The sequence below is a fragment of the Homarus americanus genome, unplaced genomic scaffold (assembly GCF_018991925.1).
Source record: "Homarus americanus isolate GMGI-L3 unplaced genomic scaffold, GMGI_Hamer_2.0 scaffold9110, whole genome shotgun sequence".
NCBI lineage: Eukaryota > Metazoa > Arthropoda > Malacostraca > Decapoda > Nephropidae > Homarus > Homarus americanus.
Genome location: NW_024714006.1, coordinates 337,345 through 357,599, shown reverse-complemented (window position 1 = coordinate 357,599; position 20,255 = coordinate 337,345). Strand labels below are relative to the sequence as shown.

At 42.0% G+C, this 20,255-nt stretch overlaps 1 protein-coding gene across 2 annotated transcripts in view; it reads right to left on the bottom strand.

Moving 5' to 3' along the window:
- LOC121875341 (glutamate-gated chloride channel-like) overlaps nucleotides 1-20,255 on the bottom strand; it is a 48,218-nt gene that overhangs the window by 2,263 nt on the left and 25,700 nt on the right. Inside the window, exons 3-8 of one of the 2 annotated variants that reach the window (XM_042379870.1) lie at nucleotides 14,586-14,655; nucleotides 13,954-14,107; nucleotides 12,632-12,714; nucleotides 2,864-2,998; nucleotides 2,213-2,442; nucleotides 1,543-1,740 (exon numbers count right to left, since the gene is read on the bottom strand). In XM_042379870.1, the coding sequence (XP_042235804.1) occupies nucleotides 1,543-1,740; nucleotides 2,213-2,442; nucleotides 2,864-2,998; nucleotides 12,632-12,714; nucleotides 13,954-14,107; nucleotides 14,586-14,655 (870 nt within the window). Of the gene's footprint in view, nucleotides 1-1,542; nucleotides 1,741-2,212; nucleotides 2,443-2,863; nucleotides 2,999-12,226; nucleotides 12,310-12,631; nucleotides 12,715-13,953; nucleotides 14,108-14,585; nucleotides 14,656-20,255 lie in introns of both variants that reach the window. The other variant, XM_042379860.1, reaches the window with a different exon arrangement.

Sequence of the window (20,255 nt, the reverse complement as noted above, 5' to 3'; positions counted from 1 at the left end):
CATGAACTTGTAACTGAAAGGACTGTCGACGTTTTCCTTCTTTTGAGTCAGAGATGCCAAATAGCTGCGCTGCATATGGCTGTACAACCCACAACACGATGCTAGAAAAGCCAAGATTGCTCAGATTTCCAAACAAACGGGGATCCTGATCATCGATGTAAATGGATAGCAGCCTGCAAATGACTGAACAGAGATGGTACTCCATGGTTCCCGACATCCAGAAACATGTAGTACCTATACATAAACGCCTTATAGCTGGTATGTTATTTAATTGATAACTACTTGGTAAAATCGTCGACATACTAAGCCAATCCTGAGTGCAATATTTAAACCACTGACAAGACTCCCCTTAAACACAACACAAAGAAAACGGGCCATAAGAACACTACAGAAAATGGGAAACAGCGTAAATGAATATAAACAATAAAAACACTGATTCCTAAAGGCGGCGGCACACTGGGCACTTTTTTCCCAACCAGGCTGAGCCAACATGGTCCGGCCAGCACAACAAAGAGACGTTTTCGTCACACTGGGATGTTTTGTTGGCGCGTCTGGGGAAGCCGTCGTGAAGTTTGTTTACAAGTGGCGGCGGCTGGGTTTATGTTTTATATTTTAAATTATCATTGTTTCATGATTTAAATTTTTACTTAAATATTCAACACTTAAATGAAGCTCATTTGAACACTTATCCAGCCAGCAAAGTTCGCCGCCAAACCGTTGTCCATTTCTCGCAACAGGCGAAATCCTGCTGCTTGCTGGGCCGTCAGACCAGTGGCCAGACAAACGGCCAACATATTGGGAGGAAAGAGCCCAGTGTGCCGCCGCCATAACTCTACAGACACCAAACATCATAAAAACTACTTGAATTGGAACTGATGGAGGGGGAGGGGGAGGGGGGGGGTGTCAAAACACGAGTCATAAAATGAAATTGTTGACTCAAGCAGAAACACGAGAGCTTTAAAAAATAAACACAGCTCTAAACAATAACAAAGGCAGCTTAACAGAACTCCACACAACATCCAGAGAAATTTATCAAACATATTTTACGATAATTTACTAATGTTTAAAAATATTTTCCTCTTCCACATGACCCTATCTATCTATCTATCTATCTATCTATTTTGAAACCAGAGCAGACTAGCCTAACCTAACTTGACCTGACCTGACCTAAGCCTAACTTGACCTGACCTGACCTAACACAATTAATTTACATAAGGTTCTGCACACCTCACCTACCCACCACATTCTACTCCACAAACTATCCTACTATCCTTCTCGTCCCTTTACAACCTCAGAGTCCACACGTTCTAGCTAACTATCCTCTGAGGTCACCGGGAAGTAGTCTACTATCCTCTTACCCAACCCCACTATAGTAAGACCTGTATTTAACGGACAATATATGAGAGTATTGTCCGTTATATCGAGGTCTGTTAGATATAAAACCTCTAAATAGCTGAATAACATCATACGTGTCCGTTAAATGGAGGTATTTTTTTTACTATATCTCCTACGATTCTAACTACCTAGGAAACACAAGCTCACCATAGCGAAGGTCGTGGGTCCATCTGCATCCATATGTTCCGCTTCGAGGGCAGCTTGATGCTCTAACTCCCACTGCCGCCTCTGCTTCTTCATCTGTTCCCTGTGTATGTCTGATCTGGAGGCATAGTTGACGAGGGCGAATTCCAGTAGCGCCCCGAATACGAAGGTCAAGCATACCCCTGTCCACACGTCGATGGCCTGCAATGGTAGGGTGATAGTGAGAGAGAGAGAGAGAGAGAGAAACTGAAAAAAAAACCCTGAAATGAAACAATAAGGACAAGAGAATCAAAACAAACAATAAGAACGACCGAGAAACACAGAAAGGAGGAGAGTGATAAAAGAGAGAGTTAAGGTAAGGGAGGAGGGAGAATAATATGAACTGGTGTACTGTACTGGGTGACGTTACCACAGTTTAGGTATAACACAGCCAGGCCGACAAGACATTAATCAGGTGAGAAGTGGCGAGGAGGAGAGGATGAATGGAAGAAAGAAGAGGGATGATAGGAGGAAGAAAAGACATCGAATAGAAGAAAGAGGAGACGAAAGAGAAGAAGGAGGAAGTGGGAGATGTAAGAGGGGGAGAAGAGGAAGATTAAGAGAAAGAGGAGGAGAGGGAGGAGAAGACGATTAGGAGGGAGAAGAAGAGGAGAAGGAGAGTAAGGAGGAGTACCTTGGTGTAAGAGACAGGAGGGAGGGACTGGTTGATCCCCGAGGTCTGAGTGGCCATGGTGAGCAGTGTGGTGACTCCCAGTGAGACTCTGGCGGGCACAGCGTTCTGATCCAGCCAGAAGGAGACCCAGGAGACGATGACCAGCATGCAGCAGGGGATGTAGATGGTGAGTAGGTAGTAGGAGAACTCTCGCTTGAATAGGAGGTCCACCTTCAGACACGAGTAGGCACCTGTCAAGTCACACTCCAAGTTAATACCAAGTGCAACATTATACTTACAGGGTACAGCATCGTATAGTACAGATGGTTAACAAGATACAAAATAATTATCAAAACAAAGGAATTAGAACAATATTATGTAGTATTAAAAGTTATATACATTGTTGTCGTTTTTTAAATTAATAATAGCAGTATTTTGTTGTATTTTTCTAACACTGGTTAACAGTTACTAATACTATACATAAGGTAAATTCCTGAGATAAAAAAATACGAATAAAAATACCTCACAGTGGCCTTAAAATTCTGATACAAAACCATATTTAAAAACCATCATGTACAATAATAAAATACAGTAGCCACAATGTACTCTTATCTATACAGGTCGTACTCAATGAGGAACTCTGAGGGACACACACACACGATGTACTCTAACCTGTGTTGGTCTTGCTGTTACAGTACTCGGTGAGGAACTTCTCTAGGGTGAAGCGAGGCAGGTGGAGGTTCTGGGTGATCTGGACGGGGTCACCCTCACGCCAGAGAAACACCAAGTCCTCTGTCGTCCAGCCATCTGTTGGAGGGGGGGGGGGCGGATGGTTAATACCAGGTGGTGGTGGTGGTAGTTATAGTTGTACTTACAGCAGTAGTACTTGTAGTAATAGAAGTAGTAGTTGTAGTAGTTTAAAAAAAGTAGTAGTAGTATAACGAGCTTCAAGGCCCTAGACAGAGATACTGCCATACAGTCAACCGAGTGAAGGACTCAGGGAGACCCGTGCTACAACACTGATTAAAGTATGAGACAGCCGAGGTCAAACAAGTAGCACATGCTGATGACCTCACAGGACCAGGATACTTAAACAAGTGGTGGGACCTAAATCATCACATGGTCCACTAACAGGGTCCACCTAAATGGCAGCAAATCGTTCCTCATTTGAAGCCAGAATACTACGACCGGACTATAGAGGTCTTCAACAGAAGTGAGGTCAAAATAGCAAAGGACGGCCAAAAACATCTAGGCGCAGTAATCGGCACGAAGGATTTCACGACCGAATACGTAAATGGAAAGGTAAACGAGTGGGTAAAGGGAACCCAAGATCTGTCGGAAATTGCTAAGACTGAGCCACATGTGGCGTTTGCGGCATTCGCCCACGGAGTCAAACATCGCTGGAATTACCAGATGCGCACTATCCCTAACATCGGACCTGTCATACGTCCCTTAGAAGAAGCCACCAGGAACGAATTTATTCCAACACTACCACCTTACCCCAGCAGAAGGGTCACTCCTTCCTGCCATGGAACATCAGAACTGTCAAGCTTACAGCAGCCCTCACTGAGCACATAGTAGCGCAAAATGCCGCGAGTGATGTAGACTCCAACGAACTACAAAAAATTCGACGTTCCATTACGACAGAACGGCAACACACCCACAGTAAAAAAACTTCAACTATTGATGCAACAACTATCAGCCTCAAACTGGCTAACAACTTTACCAATAACAGCAAAAGAGTTTCAGCCTTAATAAACAAGAATTCACAAACATCATTGCTCTAAGGTATGGTTGGCCAGTGGAAGGCATTCCTGCCCAATGTGTGTAGAGCAGCCTATAAGATCAACCATGCCACGGTGTGCAAGAAGGGAGGTTTCGTTTGCATGAGGCACGATGAAGTAAGGGACCTCAAGTAAGCTGACCCTCCTCCCACTGGATGGAGAGCGTTTCCTTCAGTGTACTGCTCGTGTGGAAGTCAGCACGTAAGGATTCTGAATGAGGGGACAACGTGGATCAAAGTAGCTTCACTCCACTGGTGTTCACAACATCGGGTGGGATGGGACACAGTGCAAAGTGCTTCCAGGACAGATTGGCTGAGGTGTTATCAGAAAAGAAGCAACACTACCCAAAAGTTACGTCATGTCCTGGTTAAGGTGTAGCCTCTTTGCTCAGGTCTGCTCTGTTGTGTCTCAGGGGGACAAGATCACCGGCCACTAAACCAACACCAGTTGAAGACATTAACTTTGAGGCAACACTAACTGAATCCCGTATAGATCTACAGCTTAAACAAACTCAGCTAGGGTAGTTACTTTTGTATTAGGATAATACTATTAATAGTAGATAGTAATGTCAGTGAATGACTTGATGAAGGTAGTAGAGGTCATTGTACACAAATGACCTACATATAGACAGACAGACAGACACTAGACAGCTCATGAAAAAGGTTGTTATACAAAGAAAGAGAGACAGATCAAAATACCATACAACAATTAACCAGAAAGATAAACGAAAAATAAACAATCAAATAATACAATAAATCTCTAAAAAAAAAAAAAAACTACAAAATATAGAAAAAACAGACATAACATTCTCAGATATACATAATATAACCTTAACTACATAATATAATATGTCCTTAATATAACAATAAGAGGCATATTAAGTGTTATTCACGTTACCTGTGCCTGTATTTTGGGTACAGGTGCGTGACACTCATAAGACCAATTGTATGATACTGTAACTGATGAGAAATTACTGTACCTGTTATGTTATGTTACAGGTGAGAATATAACCTGTATCTGAATTTTGTATTTAAACCTGTAATAATAATGGTGGTGGTGGTGTATGGTGGTGGTGGTGGTGTATGGTGGTGGTGGTATATGGTGGTGGTGATGTACAGTGGTGAAAATAGTGTATAGTGAAAGTGAAAATAGTGAAGTGGACGTGTGTGTGTGTGTGTGTGTGTGTGTGTGTGTGTGTGTGTGTGTGTGTCGTAATAAGAAGATATATGACACTCGGGTAACAAGTGTCATATGACAAAGCCCAAGTACTGAATGACACCGGTGATGACAACAGTATACCTGACCTATAATAATAATAATAATAATAATAATAATAATAATAATAATAATAATAATAATAATAATAATAATAATTGGTTCTACTACTGTAACTGATGCTGTTATTGCTAGTTACTTCTACTGTTACAATTATTGTTATTATTACTGTTATTGATACTGTTACTGCTACTGTTACTACTAGTGTTACAGCTTCTACAACTGTTGCTGTTACTGTTAATACTACTTTTGCGACTATTGTTACTGCTACTACTTATGTTACTATTATTGCTACCATTACTACGTGTTACTATTATTGCTACTGTTACTACTATTGCTACTTCCCCTGCTACGTATTTAAAGTAAGGGTGACCATACGTGAATTTTTGTAGTGTCCAGAATGAGTGACAAACACGGTCACGTTACAGCCATTTGGACGATGGATTAATGAACGTAGTGTTAAATAATACGAGGATACTGTACTATTTATCTATAGACAGGCGCACACATAGACGGATGTGACGTCAGGGGCTATACCTTTGATCCGGGCTGTAAATAGTAAAATATCATTAATATGTCTAAACTGTAAAGTATTTTGAAACTACCAAACGACCGGGTAGGTTGTCATTCTTGTTGACTGTTTGTTGGACCTTGTCTCAACACAGCTGCTATGGGGTGTTGGTGGTACAGTGCCTCTCATCATTACGGCCTGGGTTTAATTCCTGTCCCGGGTCTGGTGTGAGAAGGTGTTATCCATCCAGTGTGATCTTACCAAACATGGCTCGAACGGTTAGTAAGCTGGTAAGTGATGAGCTGATTAATTATTAAATTATATATATCCATTACCCAATCTAATTAATCTTCTATGGTCTATACTGAATTATATTACAACCTGTTATAAATGATGTGCAAAAAAGGTTGTATTTATGAATATTGGTTCATATAGTTAGTATATTTCATGAAAAGTGTGAATGACCAGCAGTCCATCTCGTCCAGTGCAAATAACACACGTGACGTCACAGCAAACCCCTCTATACCCCTCCAGCACAAACCGTTTACCTCGAGGGAAATAAAACTCCAATTACTGAACAACCACAACCAGGCGGACACAGGGCAGTTTATTAACACCAATACTTAGTTTCGTAGGGATAAAAAGAACAAATTATTAAGTCACTGTTGTTCTTTGGTTAATATAAAATGAGGCTAAGAATTTATATCTGGTAAATACTTGAAATTTATACAATCCTCTCAATAATATTCCTCTGTAACACAATTAAGTAAGTCGGAAACGATTTACTTATATATATTCTTTTACGATTACAAAGACACCCTCTGCATTTAAAACACAAAACACTACCCATTTATTACTTATAGGTATCTGTCAGAGCTAAGTATCGCTATGTATAAAATTATTATTTTTTTTCATTATCAATATATTAGTTAGGCAAAGGCTTCACCACTGTACAAAGGCTGGCATATTTACAAGAGTTGATGCTAAAAAAAGAAAGAAAACGTGTGTATTTGGGGCAACACTTTAGAGAGAACGGATCATAAATAACGGGAAACTTCACTCTATTGCGAAGCTGCTGCGTTAGTGGCAATTCTTCTCAGTCTCTTACCAATCTTGGCGCCGTTAAGGACGAAAAATACCTCCGATTACTCTTAACTATGACCCTAAAATGACGTAATGGAACACATTCTGGGGGGGGGGGAGACTCAACTATCTGAGAGTATTTTCAATGGGAGGGAAGGAAGGAAAACATCTTTAGGAGTCATAGTTTTCACGTTTTTAGCAACAGGATATTCTACCGATGTATTTTTATGTTCTTATATACTTGATATTGATCGAATTAATTAATGGTAGTCTGATTCCACTGAAGAAATACAATTTTCTTAAACATTTCTAAAAACCCAGCTAGACATTTCACGTTTCATACACCCACTTAATCGAAGGTACAGTAATATACACTAGAATATATATATGTATTATTTTATGGTAATATTATTCGTAAAATATATATCACCACTTTTAGTTTGACGAAGAAAATGTGGTGAAAGGCAGTAGGTGGTGTTATGATGGTGGTGTTGTTGCTTGGGGGACGGTGGAAGTGGTGATGGTGGAAGTAGTGATAGTGATGGTGGTAGCGGTGGTAATGGCAGTGATAGTGGTGGTCATAGCGGTGATGGTGTTGGTGGTAGTAACAGTGGTGGTAGTGATGATAGTGGTGGTGGTGGTAGTTGCGGTTACGGGCTATAAGACGCACCATGACAGCTACCTTAGGTCATCATCGTCTTACTGGTTATCGTTACCTGTATACTTGTATTAAATGTATTTTCTGTATATCACCACCGTCTATGTATATTGTTTTTATACATACACCTTCTATGTCCTGTACATCATTTGTATACTACCACTTTATATTCAGCAAAATCTTCACACTAGTTTACAGTGGTTCAGGATGTATATAGATGTTCAGGTATATAAATAATGTACATAGAGAGAGCAGGGACAAGTACAGTGTCTGCCAGCTGTGACGTAGTGTAAGGAGCCCTAAGTCTTATACAATGATTAACGGTATGTTAATATAATGAAGGATAACTCAATAAAGCTATTAAAGTCTTCACTAAGGTCATATTATTGATTTTTCGAAAACAAATTATTTGTGATTAATGTTCAGGATCATCTGTACCAACCGATACGCTAACCGGCCACAGCGATCGGTCTGGGCGGCGGCCAACTCCTAATGAAAACATTGATTGTGGTATCAATGGTAAAGCGTTTTGTAGCCGCTGGGGCGATTATGGGAGATGAATGGCAGCAAGTCAGGTGTTTGACAGAGATACAGCGACTGTAACTGATGGATTACAGTAAGCGGGGTGTCACAGGCAGGGTGGTGGGCCGAGCGTGTTGCCATGGCGATGGCCCTCTACCCTGTTGCCATATTATGGGCGATAATAAAAACATACATCACATTACGTAACTTTTCCATTAATTTCTCTTCATACTTACATTAAGACACCGCTAGTGAGAAAAGTCTAGATGTATTTTTTATTCACATGTAAATTAAGGAAAAATATATTATACTGTCATCATTATGTAAGGCTGATTTACATTACATATATCCCACTTAATTGTGTAACCCGTATTTTACAAGGTGGTGTAATGCGTCTAGTGTGGCAAGCACTGCTTGCTTCCTCTCGCTTTCAGCTACCGCCGCTGGCTAGCCCTCGTGGCGAACAAGGAAGCAGCCTTGCCTTAGTCTTCCCCTGCCAGTACACAGCCTCTTCACCATTAAGACTCCTGCTGTGCCTCCTCGTGGCAACACACGGTAACTGGGTGCCTCGCAGCCACAGGCTAGACCAGCAGGGGATCTCGGAGTAGCAGTGGGCCCCAGAGGTACGGTGCATTGGCCGACTGGCATGTGGACACACCCTAGTGCCTACCAACCACTGCCACGCTGCCTTGTGGCTTAACCGTGGTAGGTATAAGGCTACTGGAGTAAACCCCGAACGAAAAATCTGTGGTGGAGCCCCGCATCAGGCAGACATGCTTACAGAGCTTCTGTAAGACCCCAACGGCGGTATAGGCAGAAGAGGTGACCACCATGGGAACTCAACAACTACACCGGCTGACGAAGGCAATGCAAGATGGACAGGCTACTAAGGCGACACCCAACAAACTGGGCTACCGGCAGTCCATTGCAACTCTCCCTCTCCCCAGTCATTGCAACACTTGCACCACTGGATCAGGAAAAGGAAAAGCCAAGATGTGTGGTTGCAGCCTGCTCTCCTGCCTCACCACATAAATCAAATCACGTACAGCCATCATCCAGCTCATCCTATATTTCATCATCATCAGAACCTCTATATACCCCAATAATCCTATGGTGACAAATGAGTGGCGACGGGGACAGGCAGAGATGACTGCCGGGAGTCTATAGTCACAACTCTGCACACTGGAGGTGTAGATAACATGGCCGTTCATGCACTGGAATCTAGACAGCAGTGAAATCCGGTCCTGTCTGTGCGACTGAGCAGGCCTTTCGAGGAGCCACTCTGCTCACCCCACATAAGGGGGGGGCTAGAAAAGGTGCCCTAAACATAGCCTGCCTAAAAAAAACAATCTGACTGGGCAACCGCACCCAGTAAGGTCATCCTTCTGGATACTGGCAAAAATGAGCATCCTGAAAGAAGAACCTCCCCTGTGGCAAAAGAACTGGCCAGGTATAACATTGACAAAGCAGCCATTAGTAAGTTCCGGCCCCCAGACGAGGGTCGACTCACAGAACGGGGGTCTGGCTACACCTTCTTCTGGAAGGGTATGCCTGCAGCGGGGAGAAACGGCATTTATGGAGTTGGCTTTGCCATCCGCCAATTCATCTGAAATGCTGCTTGGGATCAATGAGCGCCTCATGACGCTCTGAATCCCACTGAATCACTCACGTCATGCCTTCTTCATCAGTGCATATGCCCCAAAACATACTAAAACAAAAAAAAAAACCAAACAATAATAAAAAATCAAACAAAAACAATAACAAAAACACAAGAAAAACAACATATACGACCATAGTACAGTAAGTCTCCCTCATTCTCTGGGCCACATAACTTGGCCAAGTGTAAACAACAGATAAGTTAAACAACGTTTACGGCGGCTTGTCAACACACCTGTACACCAACATGTAAACAAACCTCTACCTTTGTGGCCAGGTGAGGGTGGTGGTAGTGGTAGTGGGGATGGTAGTAGTAGCGGCATGGTGGTAGTGACAGTAGTAGTAGTAGTAGTAGTGAAAGTAGTAGTAGTGAAAGTAGAAACAGTAGTAGTAGTAGTAGTGGTAGTAGTAGTGATAGCAGTTGTAGTTGTAATAGTTGTTGTATTAGTAGTAATAGTGGCATGGTAGTGGTGGTGGTTGTAGTAGTAGCAAGGGGGTGGCGCCCCTCGTGAAGGGAAGTGGGGAGTTCCCGGCCCCTTAGTATACATCTTACTCTGCTAATCTACTAGGGGCTGGGGGAGGGTTAAAAGGAAAGGGGGTGGTGGAGGAAAGGAGGGGGTGGAGGGGAAAAGGGGGAAGGAGAGGGAAACAGGAAAGGGGGAAAGGAATGGAAAGGGGGCGAAGACGAGGGAAGTGGGCAGAAATTTTGTCCAAAAGTCGAAAAGGGGGGTGAGGTTTTAAGAGGGATATTAGGGGTTTTGAGAGAGAGAGAGAGAGAGAGAGAGAGAGAGAGAGAGAGAGAGAGAGAGAGAGAGAGAGAGAGAGAGAGAGAGAGAGAGAGAGAGAGAGAGAGAAAGGAAGATGGAGAGGGAAGAAAGGATGGGAAGGAAGAGGGAGAAGAAAGTAAGGATGGAAGGAGGTTAGAGAAAAAATATGGCGAAGCAGAGGAGGATGAGAGAGAGCGATAGAGAGCGAGATAGACCACGAAAGACTTTTAACCAAAGTTTTCCTACACCAACGAAAGTATAAAAGACACCAAGATATGTTAGCATGAAAAGTATGTACTGTACACTCCAAAGTATATAAGACGAAAGTATATCAACCTGAAAACTGATTTACACGAAACTATACAAAAAACAAAAGTATATTAATATCAAAATATATAAACACAAAAAGTATACTGCCGCGAAAGTATACATAGACGATATACAATAAAAACGAAAGTATATCAACATATGTAAATAATATTTTTTTGTGATTAATTTTTTCTTCATATATTATGCTATACCAGAACAAAGTATACACCAGGTTATACCACATACATCAGCATACACCTGTTGTTGTTTTTGTTGTATAAGTCAGGATGATTAACTGTTCCCCTTCCCTTGTGAGTTGTATTGAGGGATTACTTTACAGATTATTGATAAACACGAGAAGAAATTTATTACTTGTATTGTTAATGTGAAAATGTTAATAGTTTTTTGTGCATAAAAGTAATATTTTTAAGCTGTTAAATAGTAACTGGCTTTCAAACGATTATTAGATTGTTATATAATTTCAATCATAGTTATAATTTACATAATTTTAACTCGGTAATTCAGTAATCTTTTGGAATTTAATATAATCGATATGGGAGGAATATGTTAATTATATTTTAACAAACAAAAGTGTATTTTATGGGGATTTTTTTAAGTTAAATTTTGACACAAGTCTTTCGTGGGCGCCTCGCTATGCTGGTGTGAGAGTGTGTGAGCTGTGAGGGCGGTCCAACATTGTACGTGAGCTGTGAGGGCGGCCCAACATTGTACGTGAGCTGTGAGGGCGGCCCAACATTGTACGTGAGCTGTGAGGGCGGCCCAACATTGTACGTGAGCTGTGAGGGCGGCCCAACATTGCACAAAACTCGACATATTTTTAAACAACAAACATTTTCACGTGGCACTTAACAGACTCTCAGAGCCCACACACTTCCTGAAGCCGGAGTCCTGAACCCTTTAGCATGATGGCCAGCTGAGGGGGGGGGGGTATGTCCTGGCTCTGGCCCCCTTAATTATGGCCAATGGGGGAGGAGGGGGGGGGGGTCCTGGCCTACATGAAGCACTGGCTGTAGGCACCTGTATCATGGCCAATGTGGGGCCCTCCCTTGCCACCATCACTCGTCGAGATGGTGACAGTGGTGGTGAATGAGTGGCAATGGTGCAAGAGAAGGGTGGTACTGGTGATAATAGTGACCAAAGCCCATATTCTTAAAAAAAATTCCTACGTTACTTTTCTCAATAACTGGTAAAGGTAGTAATATAACTAACAGACTGATTAAGATAAAGAATATGATACACCTTCATAAATGACATCAATATTATAATACTCAATATTGTAACTATAAATGACTGTCACTCTCAGTTATAAGGGAGGAAAATAATGTAGGAATAGTTGTTTATGTGGAGCCAGAGCAGGGGTGCCAACATTGATGTAGCGGGTGAGAGGAGCAGCATCAGCCTGGCTCAGGGCACGCCACAGTTGGTAATCATTGTTCCTCCGATACTTACAACTTGCCAAAAGAAGCTCACATGTTTGAGTGTCTAGAGGATAGAGTTGTAGGTTCATTGGACATGAGAGCGTTAATGAAATTCTGGAAAAGAAGATGTTTTACTATTAATACTCTACAGACAAAGACAAAACAAGTAACGCCAACTATCATGAGCTTTGGTGAATGTGCGAAGTTGTGTTTACATGTCTGACGCCTTCACCCCATCCACAACACACCACAAAGTATTAGTGACACAACCAACACAAACTTGACCTCTGCCACAACGCACTTCGCACCTTCACGAGACAAAGACTCAATTATTCTACATCTAAGTGCATAAAAGATCTATTTTCTTGGTTTACATGAGAGAGCCAAGAAGGTAGATCCCCCAGCACCATGTTGTGTGTTATCCTGTAATACTTACAGCTAGCTAAAAGTAGTTCGCATGTTTGTCGATCCAAGGGGTAAAGTTGGAGGTTCATTGGACAGGAAAGGGTCAAAGAAATTCTGCAAGGCAAAGTTGAAAGCATATGAAGACCAAGGTTAAGATGGGGGACTGGGAGCTGTGGGCTGTGGGGGGTCACCCAAAAAAAAATGGGAATAGCAAATTAACATAGAGAGAAAACCCAAAATATTTAACATAATATATCTCAGCTGTAGAAAATATTGCTGTAGTAAAATCTTAACATGTTAAATAGTCATGCTATGAATGGCTTAAGATCTTGTATTGATAACTAATTGGCTATATTTTTAGTCATATAAATATCCTGTATGATTATAGCAGTAAATCATAGATATAAATACATAACTATACATACAAGTTACAAAAATAGATATAACATTACATAATGGCTATAGGTAAATATAATATAACCTCCCCTATACACTGTAAACTATATAATATGTATTCTCTACTGACCCATGTATACAAATATAAATAATGTATATGTATTTATATATAAGTATACTGTATCAAGGAGGAAATTATTAAAACAGGCCTATAGACCTGACACAAAAAAGAAGACAAAATTGTGCTAAAGTGTATGATGCCCCACTAAGTATGCCCATGGACAGTTTATGCCCCAACAAGTCAAAGTCGCGGTTTTTACAAGGTCTTTAGATCAAGTAAACCTTCACCCCTGACACAGAGGCCGCCGCTATAACACAAGTAACAGGTTAGGTTAGGTTAGGTTAGGTTAGGTTATCATTAACTCTGGTCCATCACAATTCAGTGTGGGAGTCATGATGTAAGTTAGTGATCCTTAACTTCTGCCTCGCAAAAACACGCCTTTTGTATGACTCTGGATAGTATATGCCCCATGAAGGTAAGTATGCCCATGGATAGTGTATGCCATATGAAGGTAAGTATGCCCATGGATAATGTATGCCATATGAAGGTAAGTATGCCCATGGATAATGTATGCCTATGGATGTGGTGTATACTTCATGCAGGTAAGTATGCCTATGGATAATGTCTACCCCATGAAGATAACTATGCCTATGGACAGTATGCCCCAAGACAGTGCATGCCCAATGATAGGAAGTATGCCTCTGGACATTGTATACCCCATGAAAGCAAACATACCCCTATAGTGTATGCCCCATCAATAATGTCCCTCAAGATTACTATGCCCCTATATATATGCCCCCAACAAGTTCAAGATTCCCCTAATGTGTATACTATATGCCCAAGCCCCCTACCCACAGTATGCTCCCCCCACAAAATGCTACTATGCCCCGTCTCACCTGATGCTGTAGAGAACGCCTCCATTAGGGAAAATCCTCAGGTAAACATTGGGAAGAATTATGTCATGAAAGTGACCTAATTTCTCGTTTTTGAAGAAGAGGTCAGGCATCCAGACCTTGTTCGTCTCCGTCAAGGTCAGGTACTTTATCCGACCTGTCAATAAAAGGTCAAAGGTCAATAAATGGAGGGGGTTTGGGTGAGGTCAGGTCAATCTTTTATATCACTTGAGGATGAGTTTTGAGTTCATATATAGAGACAATTTTCAAAGGCTGGTGGTGATGATGATGATGGTGGTGATGATAGTGAGGGTGGTGGTGATGGTGATGATGGTGAGGGTGGTGGTGATGGTGATGATGGTGATGATAGTGAGGTGGGTGGTGATGAGTGGTGATGATGGTGAGGGTGGTGATGGTGATGATGATGGTGATGATAGTGAGTGGTGATGATGGTGATGATAGGTGATGAGGGTGGTGATGATGGTGATGATAGTGAGTGGTGATGATGTGTGGTGATGATAGTGAGGGTGGTGAGGGTGGTGATGATGGTGATGATAGTGAGGGTGGTGATGATGATAGTGTTGTTAGTGGTGATGATGGTGATAGTGATAGTGATAGTGAGGATGTTGACCTACCACCAAGGTCATCAAACACTAAGCGCTCGTCCACCCACTCCTCCCGGAAGGTCAACTGCACACTGTACTCCTGTAAGGTCAGGTCAAAGGTTAATCCCGGGTCACATACTGGATATTTCTGGGTTATATTGGCTACATCAGGGTCCTATTGGATATCTCAGGTCATATTGGCTACATCAAGGTAATATTGGCTATCTCAGGGTAATATTGGCTATCTCAGGGTCATATTGGCTACATCAAGGTAATATTGGCTATCTTAGGATTATACTGGTTATCTCAGGGTCATATTGGCTCTCTCAGAGTCATATACTGGCTATCTTAGGGTCATATTGGCTATCTCAGGGTTATACTGGCTATCTCAGGGTCATACTGGCTATCTTTCACTGTTATTGACTGATTCAGAAAAAAAAATGTATTTGCTTGACTGAAAATTAAATACAGTATATCAAATAGCCTGACAAAGATATATTTATTTATTTATTAATTAATAAAAAACAATAACAAAATAAAGACAAAAACAAAAGTAAACAAACAAAATTAAATAAGAAAAAAATACGAGAGAGAGAGAGAGAGAGAGAGAGAGAGAGAGAGAGAGAGAGAGAGAGAGAGAGAGAGAGAGAGAGAGAGAGACACACATAGAGAGACAGACAGACAGAGAGAGTAGTTAGCTCGTTAGTGTAGGCCAGAACAAGTTGTCTGCTAATTGGCCACATTAAGGGAGGTGTCACGGGGTCGTCACGCAGCCAGGCCCTAATTTGGGTAATTAGTGGATAATAACATTGGGGTAGACTGGTAGACTGGTAGATGAGGTGGAGTAGACTGGTTGATCGTCATGGTAATAGACAGATAGATAGATACAGTAGATAGATAGATACAGTAGATAGATAGATACAGTAGATAGATAGATGCAGTAGATAAATAGATACAGTAGATAGATAGATACAGTAGATAGATAGATACAGTAGATAGATAGATTGAGTCTTTATTACAAACAATAAAAAAATAAATCAGAATAAATTAATAAATCTGTCAATAATTTCCTAATAATTTCTGTATATAAAAATAGTCAGTCAAGCAACAATTATTATACACAATTATAGTATGTAATAATTATACCATGAAGAGTGATTATAACTTAGACTTGTGGTAATGGATATAATTTTGACATGAAGATTAGCCACCCGAGCTTAGGTTAGGTTAGGTTAGGTTAGGTTAGGTTAGGTTAGCTTAGGTTAGGTTAGGTTAAGTTGAGGATAAGATTAGGTTAATTTAGGTTAGGTTAGGTTAGGTTAAGTTGAGGATAAGATTAGGTTAATTTAGGTTAGCTTGGTGTGGTTGATAAAAATTATTCATAGTTATATAATTATTCTATTTACACACATACAAACGTACAGACATTTATATATATGTAACATTCACCTGTAATACGTCACATAACTAATTACTACTTAATGCACTAAACTAACACCGACAGAAAAAGTGCAGGTAATTAGACAGGTAAACACGCATCAAGTCGTGCTGATTGGCTAGCAAAGGTAAAATGGGCGGAGCTCCATGACGGTGTATGCTTGACGTCATAGAAACTCCCTCCCCCTTTTTCGTTCGTTTTACCTTAGTCTACAACGTGCAATCATGCAACTGATCTACTTAAGAGAAGTGAAATATCAGATACAGACAAACAATTATACATAGTTAACATCCAAAATAGACGAAAATGAGAAGAAATAAAAATCCGTAGTACCAAAGAGAATCAATATACAGGAAGAAGTAAAGCCATCTCATAGGGAAACGGACGCGTGCCACTGTTGTTGAGTTGCCGGATCAAAACATTCACACTTTATGCTTCTGTTACCAATATTTCACAATCAACACAGTCATAAAAAACACCACGAGCTTTAATTTCACAAGAACACTGAATAATCAACACCTTTCTCGTACAACAACACCGTAATAAACTTATTAACATACCAGGTAACGACGCGGCAATATATTATATAACAGAGAAATTAAATGGGGGGAAAAATAAGTTGATAGGAAATGTGTTCAATTAGGACGAGATGTGTGTGTGTGTGTGTGTGTGTGTGTGTGTGTGTGTGTGTGTGTGTGTGTGTGTGTGTGTGAGAGAGAGAGAGAGAGAGAGAGAGTGTGTGTGTGTGTGTGTGTGAGAGAGAGAGAGTGTGTGTGTGTGTGTGTGTGTGTGTGTGTGTGTGTGTGTGTGTGTGTGTGTGTGAGAGAGAGAGAGTGTGTGTGTGTGTGTGTGTGTGTGAGAGAGAGTGTGTGTGTGTGTGTGTGTGTGTGTGAGAGAGAGAGAGAGAGAGTATTAGTAATATTAACTAAATTGTTAATCAGTAATTTTTTTCATCAGTCATATTAACTGATTCAGTATGCCAAGTTAAGTGAGTCAGTATGCCAGGTTAAATGAGTCAGTATGCCAGGTTAAGTGAGTCAGTATGCCAGCAAGTGAGCCATACCCCCACAACTCCTCCCCCCCCCTTTATCATTACTGACCCACCATTAACCCCGAGTGAACAGTGTCTTACAATCTATTTTTTTCCTCCCAGTACGACCAGCGCCCAAGACCATCACCGCCTTCCACTGACTGACTGACTGACAGAGAAAAATTACCTCCCAAGCCTCCTATGCCTACGTCACATGGTCCAGGGTCAAGTACTAATGCAGCTGGTGATGGTTTTTTGTTTTTCTTTGGTTAAATATTTTTTCCCAGTATTAACAAAGGCGAGGAACAGGAGGAAGTGTGTGTGTGTGTGTGTGTGTGTGTGTGTGTGTGTGTGTGTGTGTGTGTGATGTGTTATTCTATTTATTCAGACAAACAAACATGAATTCTGATTTTTTTTACAAACGTTGAAAATGATGTCAATTTTACTATTATTTACAAGTACTTATTTACTGTATATTGTGCCTATATAAAAACATCAATTACGTATTATTATTATTATTATTATTATTATTATTATTATCATTATTCGGTGGTTTTCAGAAGTATATATCGGTATAGAAGAAACAGACGAGAGGTTCCAACACTTTAAATAAACGTAGTGAGGTGTGATGCATTGTTATTCATGTATTCATAAGGGTGGCAGCGAGGGTGAGAGAGGGGGAGGGGGGAGAGGGGGGAGAGGATGGTAGCCAGGGAGGATGGAAGTGAGACAAAGATTGCCAGGGAGAAGCATCTGGTAAATCTAGGAGGGAGGGAGGGAGGGAGGGTACATCATATTCAAGGGGTTAAACCATCGTCCTCGAAGGGTTAAGCCGTCGACCTTAAAGGGTTATATCACAGTATTCAAACAAACTAATAATGGATAAACCACCACTATCGTCAATAACTTTAAATTATGAATGAGCGACACTGTTACATCATCCAGTTCATTACAAGCACTGCTACTACAGACACTACTTTGCTTTTACTCAGAATCGTGTATGACGATCATCCAGCTATGATACAATAATACGAGTTATTAAGGATTTCACCTTCATTGGTGAGCTCTGGGGCGACTCGAGAGGCCGGTACGAAACCGGCAAGGTCGTTCACAGATGTTGCACATGTGGAGGGCTGCATCTAGTGCGGGAGGGGCGGCGATAGCGTCTTTCCGACGCTGGCGCTTGTCTGCGTCGGTATGCGGTCAGGCTAACTCGAATATATTGACACCTTCTCGTGTGGTGCTCCTCCAAGCGTTACGGTGTGGAGTAATCGTCTCCCAGGTGAGGGGGTCGATTTGGCACTTTTTCAGGTTTGTCTTAAGACTATCCTTATACCTTTTCCGTTTTCCGACAGCGTTATGTTTACCATTCGTTGGGGACCTGTAAAGTAGCTGCTTTGGCAGTTTACTGTTGTCCCTGCGGGTAACATGGCCAGTCCAGCATAGTTTTTCATGGATAAAGGTAGCCTCGATGCCTCCTACAGTTGGTATTTGGCATTTGTTCTCTTGTCTTCCCAGCGAACTCGGAGGATGGAACGTAGACTTCGTTGGTGAAAGTTTTCAAGTGCCGTGAGGGCCTCCTGTATGTGACCCCATATCTCGCTGCCATACAGTAGGGTGTGGAGGACCACTGCTCGATACAGATGCAACTTTATATATAATTTCAGCTCCCAACAGTTGAAGACACGGTTACAGAGTCTGCCAAAGGCTCGAGATGCACATCTAATCCGATACTGTATCTCTTCATCGATGTCGGCGGTGGTGGAGAGGTGGGAGCCGAAATATTGAAAGTGGGTAACCGTTAAGCTGGATGGATGGTGGAGGTGTGGTTGAGCCAGGGGCAGGCTGGAAGAAAATCCGAGTCTTACGTACATTCACCTCAAGGCCAAAGTGTGCATACCCATCTGTGTAGGTGTTCAGGATCTGTAGGTCACGTTCAGTGTGAGCGACGAGGGTGAGGTAGTCTGTATACTGAAGTTCAGTGATGGAAACTGATGACACCTTTGTTCCTGCCCGGATTCATGTTATGTTGAAAAGTCCCTTCATCTGGTACTGGATGTCCACCCTGCCGGCTAAATTGGCACTGGCAAGAGTAAGGAAGGCAGCCAAGAAAATGAAAAAAAAAATTAATGCCAGTAGACATCCTTGTTTTATCCCGTTTGGATGGGGAAGAACTCAGACTGGGTGTCATTGTGCAGGACACTGCCGTTCATGCCATCGTGCAGTTGCTTCACAATGGCAATGAATTCTTGTGGGCTTTCCTGTTGACCGAGTCAAAGGCCTTGGTGAGGTCGATGAAGGCCAAGTACAGGTTATGACGCCATTCTCTGCACTTTTCCTGTGTCTGGCGGGCAGCAAAGATCATGTCAGTGGTTAGAAGTCTGTTTAGGAGGACTCGGGCGATAATCTTGCCAGCTATGGACAGCAGCGAGATCCTGTGGTAGTTACCACAAAATGAATGGTCTCCCTCGTTCTTATTAATATTGACGATGGAGGCGTCTTTAAGAGCTTAGGGGGATTTCCTCCCTTTCCCGTATGTTTTCCCGGAGAGGGTGAAGACGGCTGGTAAGCAGAGGTCCTCCTGCTTTATACACCTCGGCTGGGATTCCATCAGGCCCTGAGGCTTTGTTATTTTACATCTGACTGATGACAGTAGCTCCCTCATCCAGGGTGTGAAGTATAGCTGAGGTGGGTCAGCTCTGGATGCTGAGGGACCTGCTGGATAGTCAGGACATCCACATTGGTCCTCCGTATGAGCAGTGAATGGTAGTGCTCTTTACAGTGCTCAAGGAGGCCTTCATTGTCTTTAATTAGGGAGCTACCACCAGATGAGCAGAGAGGGGCCACGCCATGAATAGTTGGGCCATATACTGGTTTAGGAATTGAAAAATTCGCGCATCTTCTACTGATTTGCCAATTTTTGCACTTGACACATTATCTTTTTCCTCCATTCGTTCATTAGTTTGTTTAGTTCGCGCTGGACCGCCGCTTTCTTCTTGTGGAAGGTGTCAGCTTTGGTCCGTGACGAAGGGTTGTTCTGCCAGTCAGAGAGAGCAGCACGTTTCTCTTCACGAATACAGTACTTCGAGTTCCGGGTCGTTTTTACCAAACCAATCCTGGTGTGGCTGCTCTCTCTCTCTCTCTCTCTCACACACACACACACACACACACACACACACACACACACACACACACACACACACACACACACACACACTCACACACACTAAAG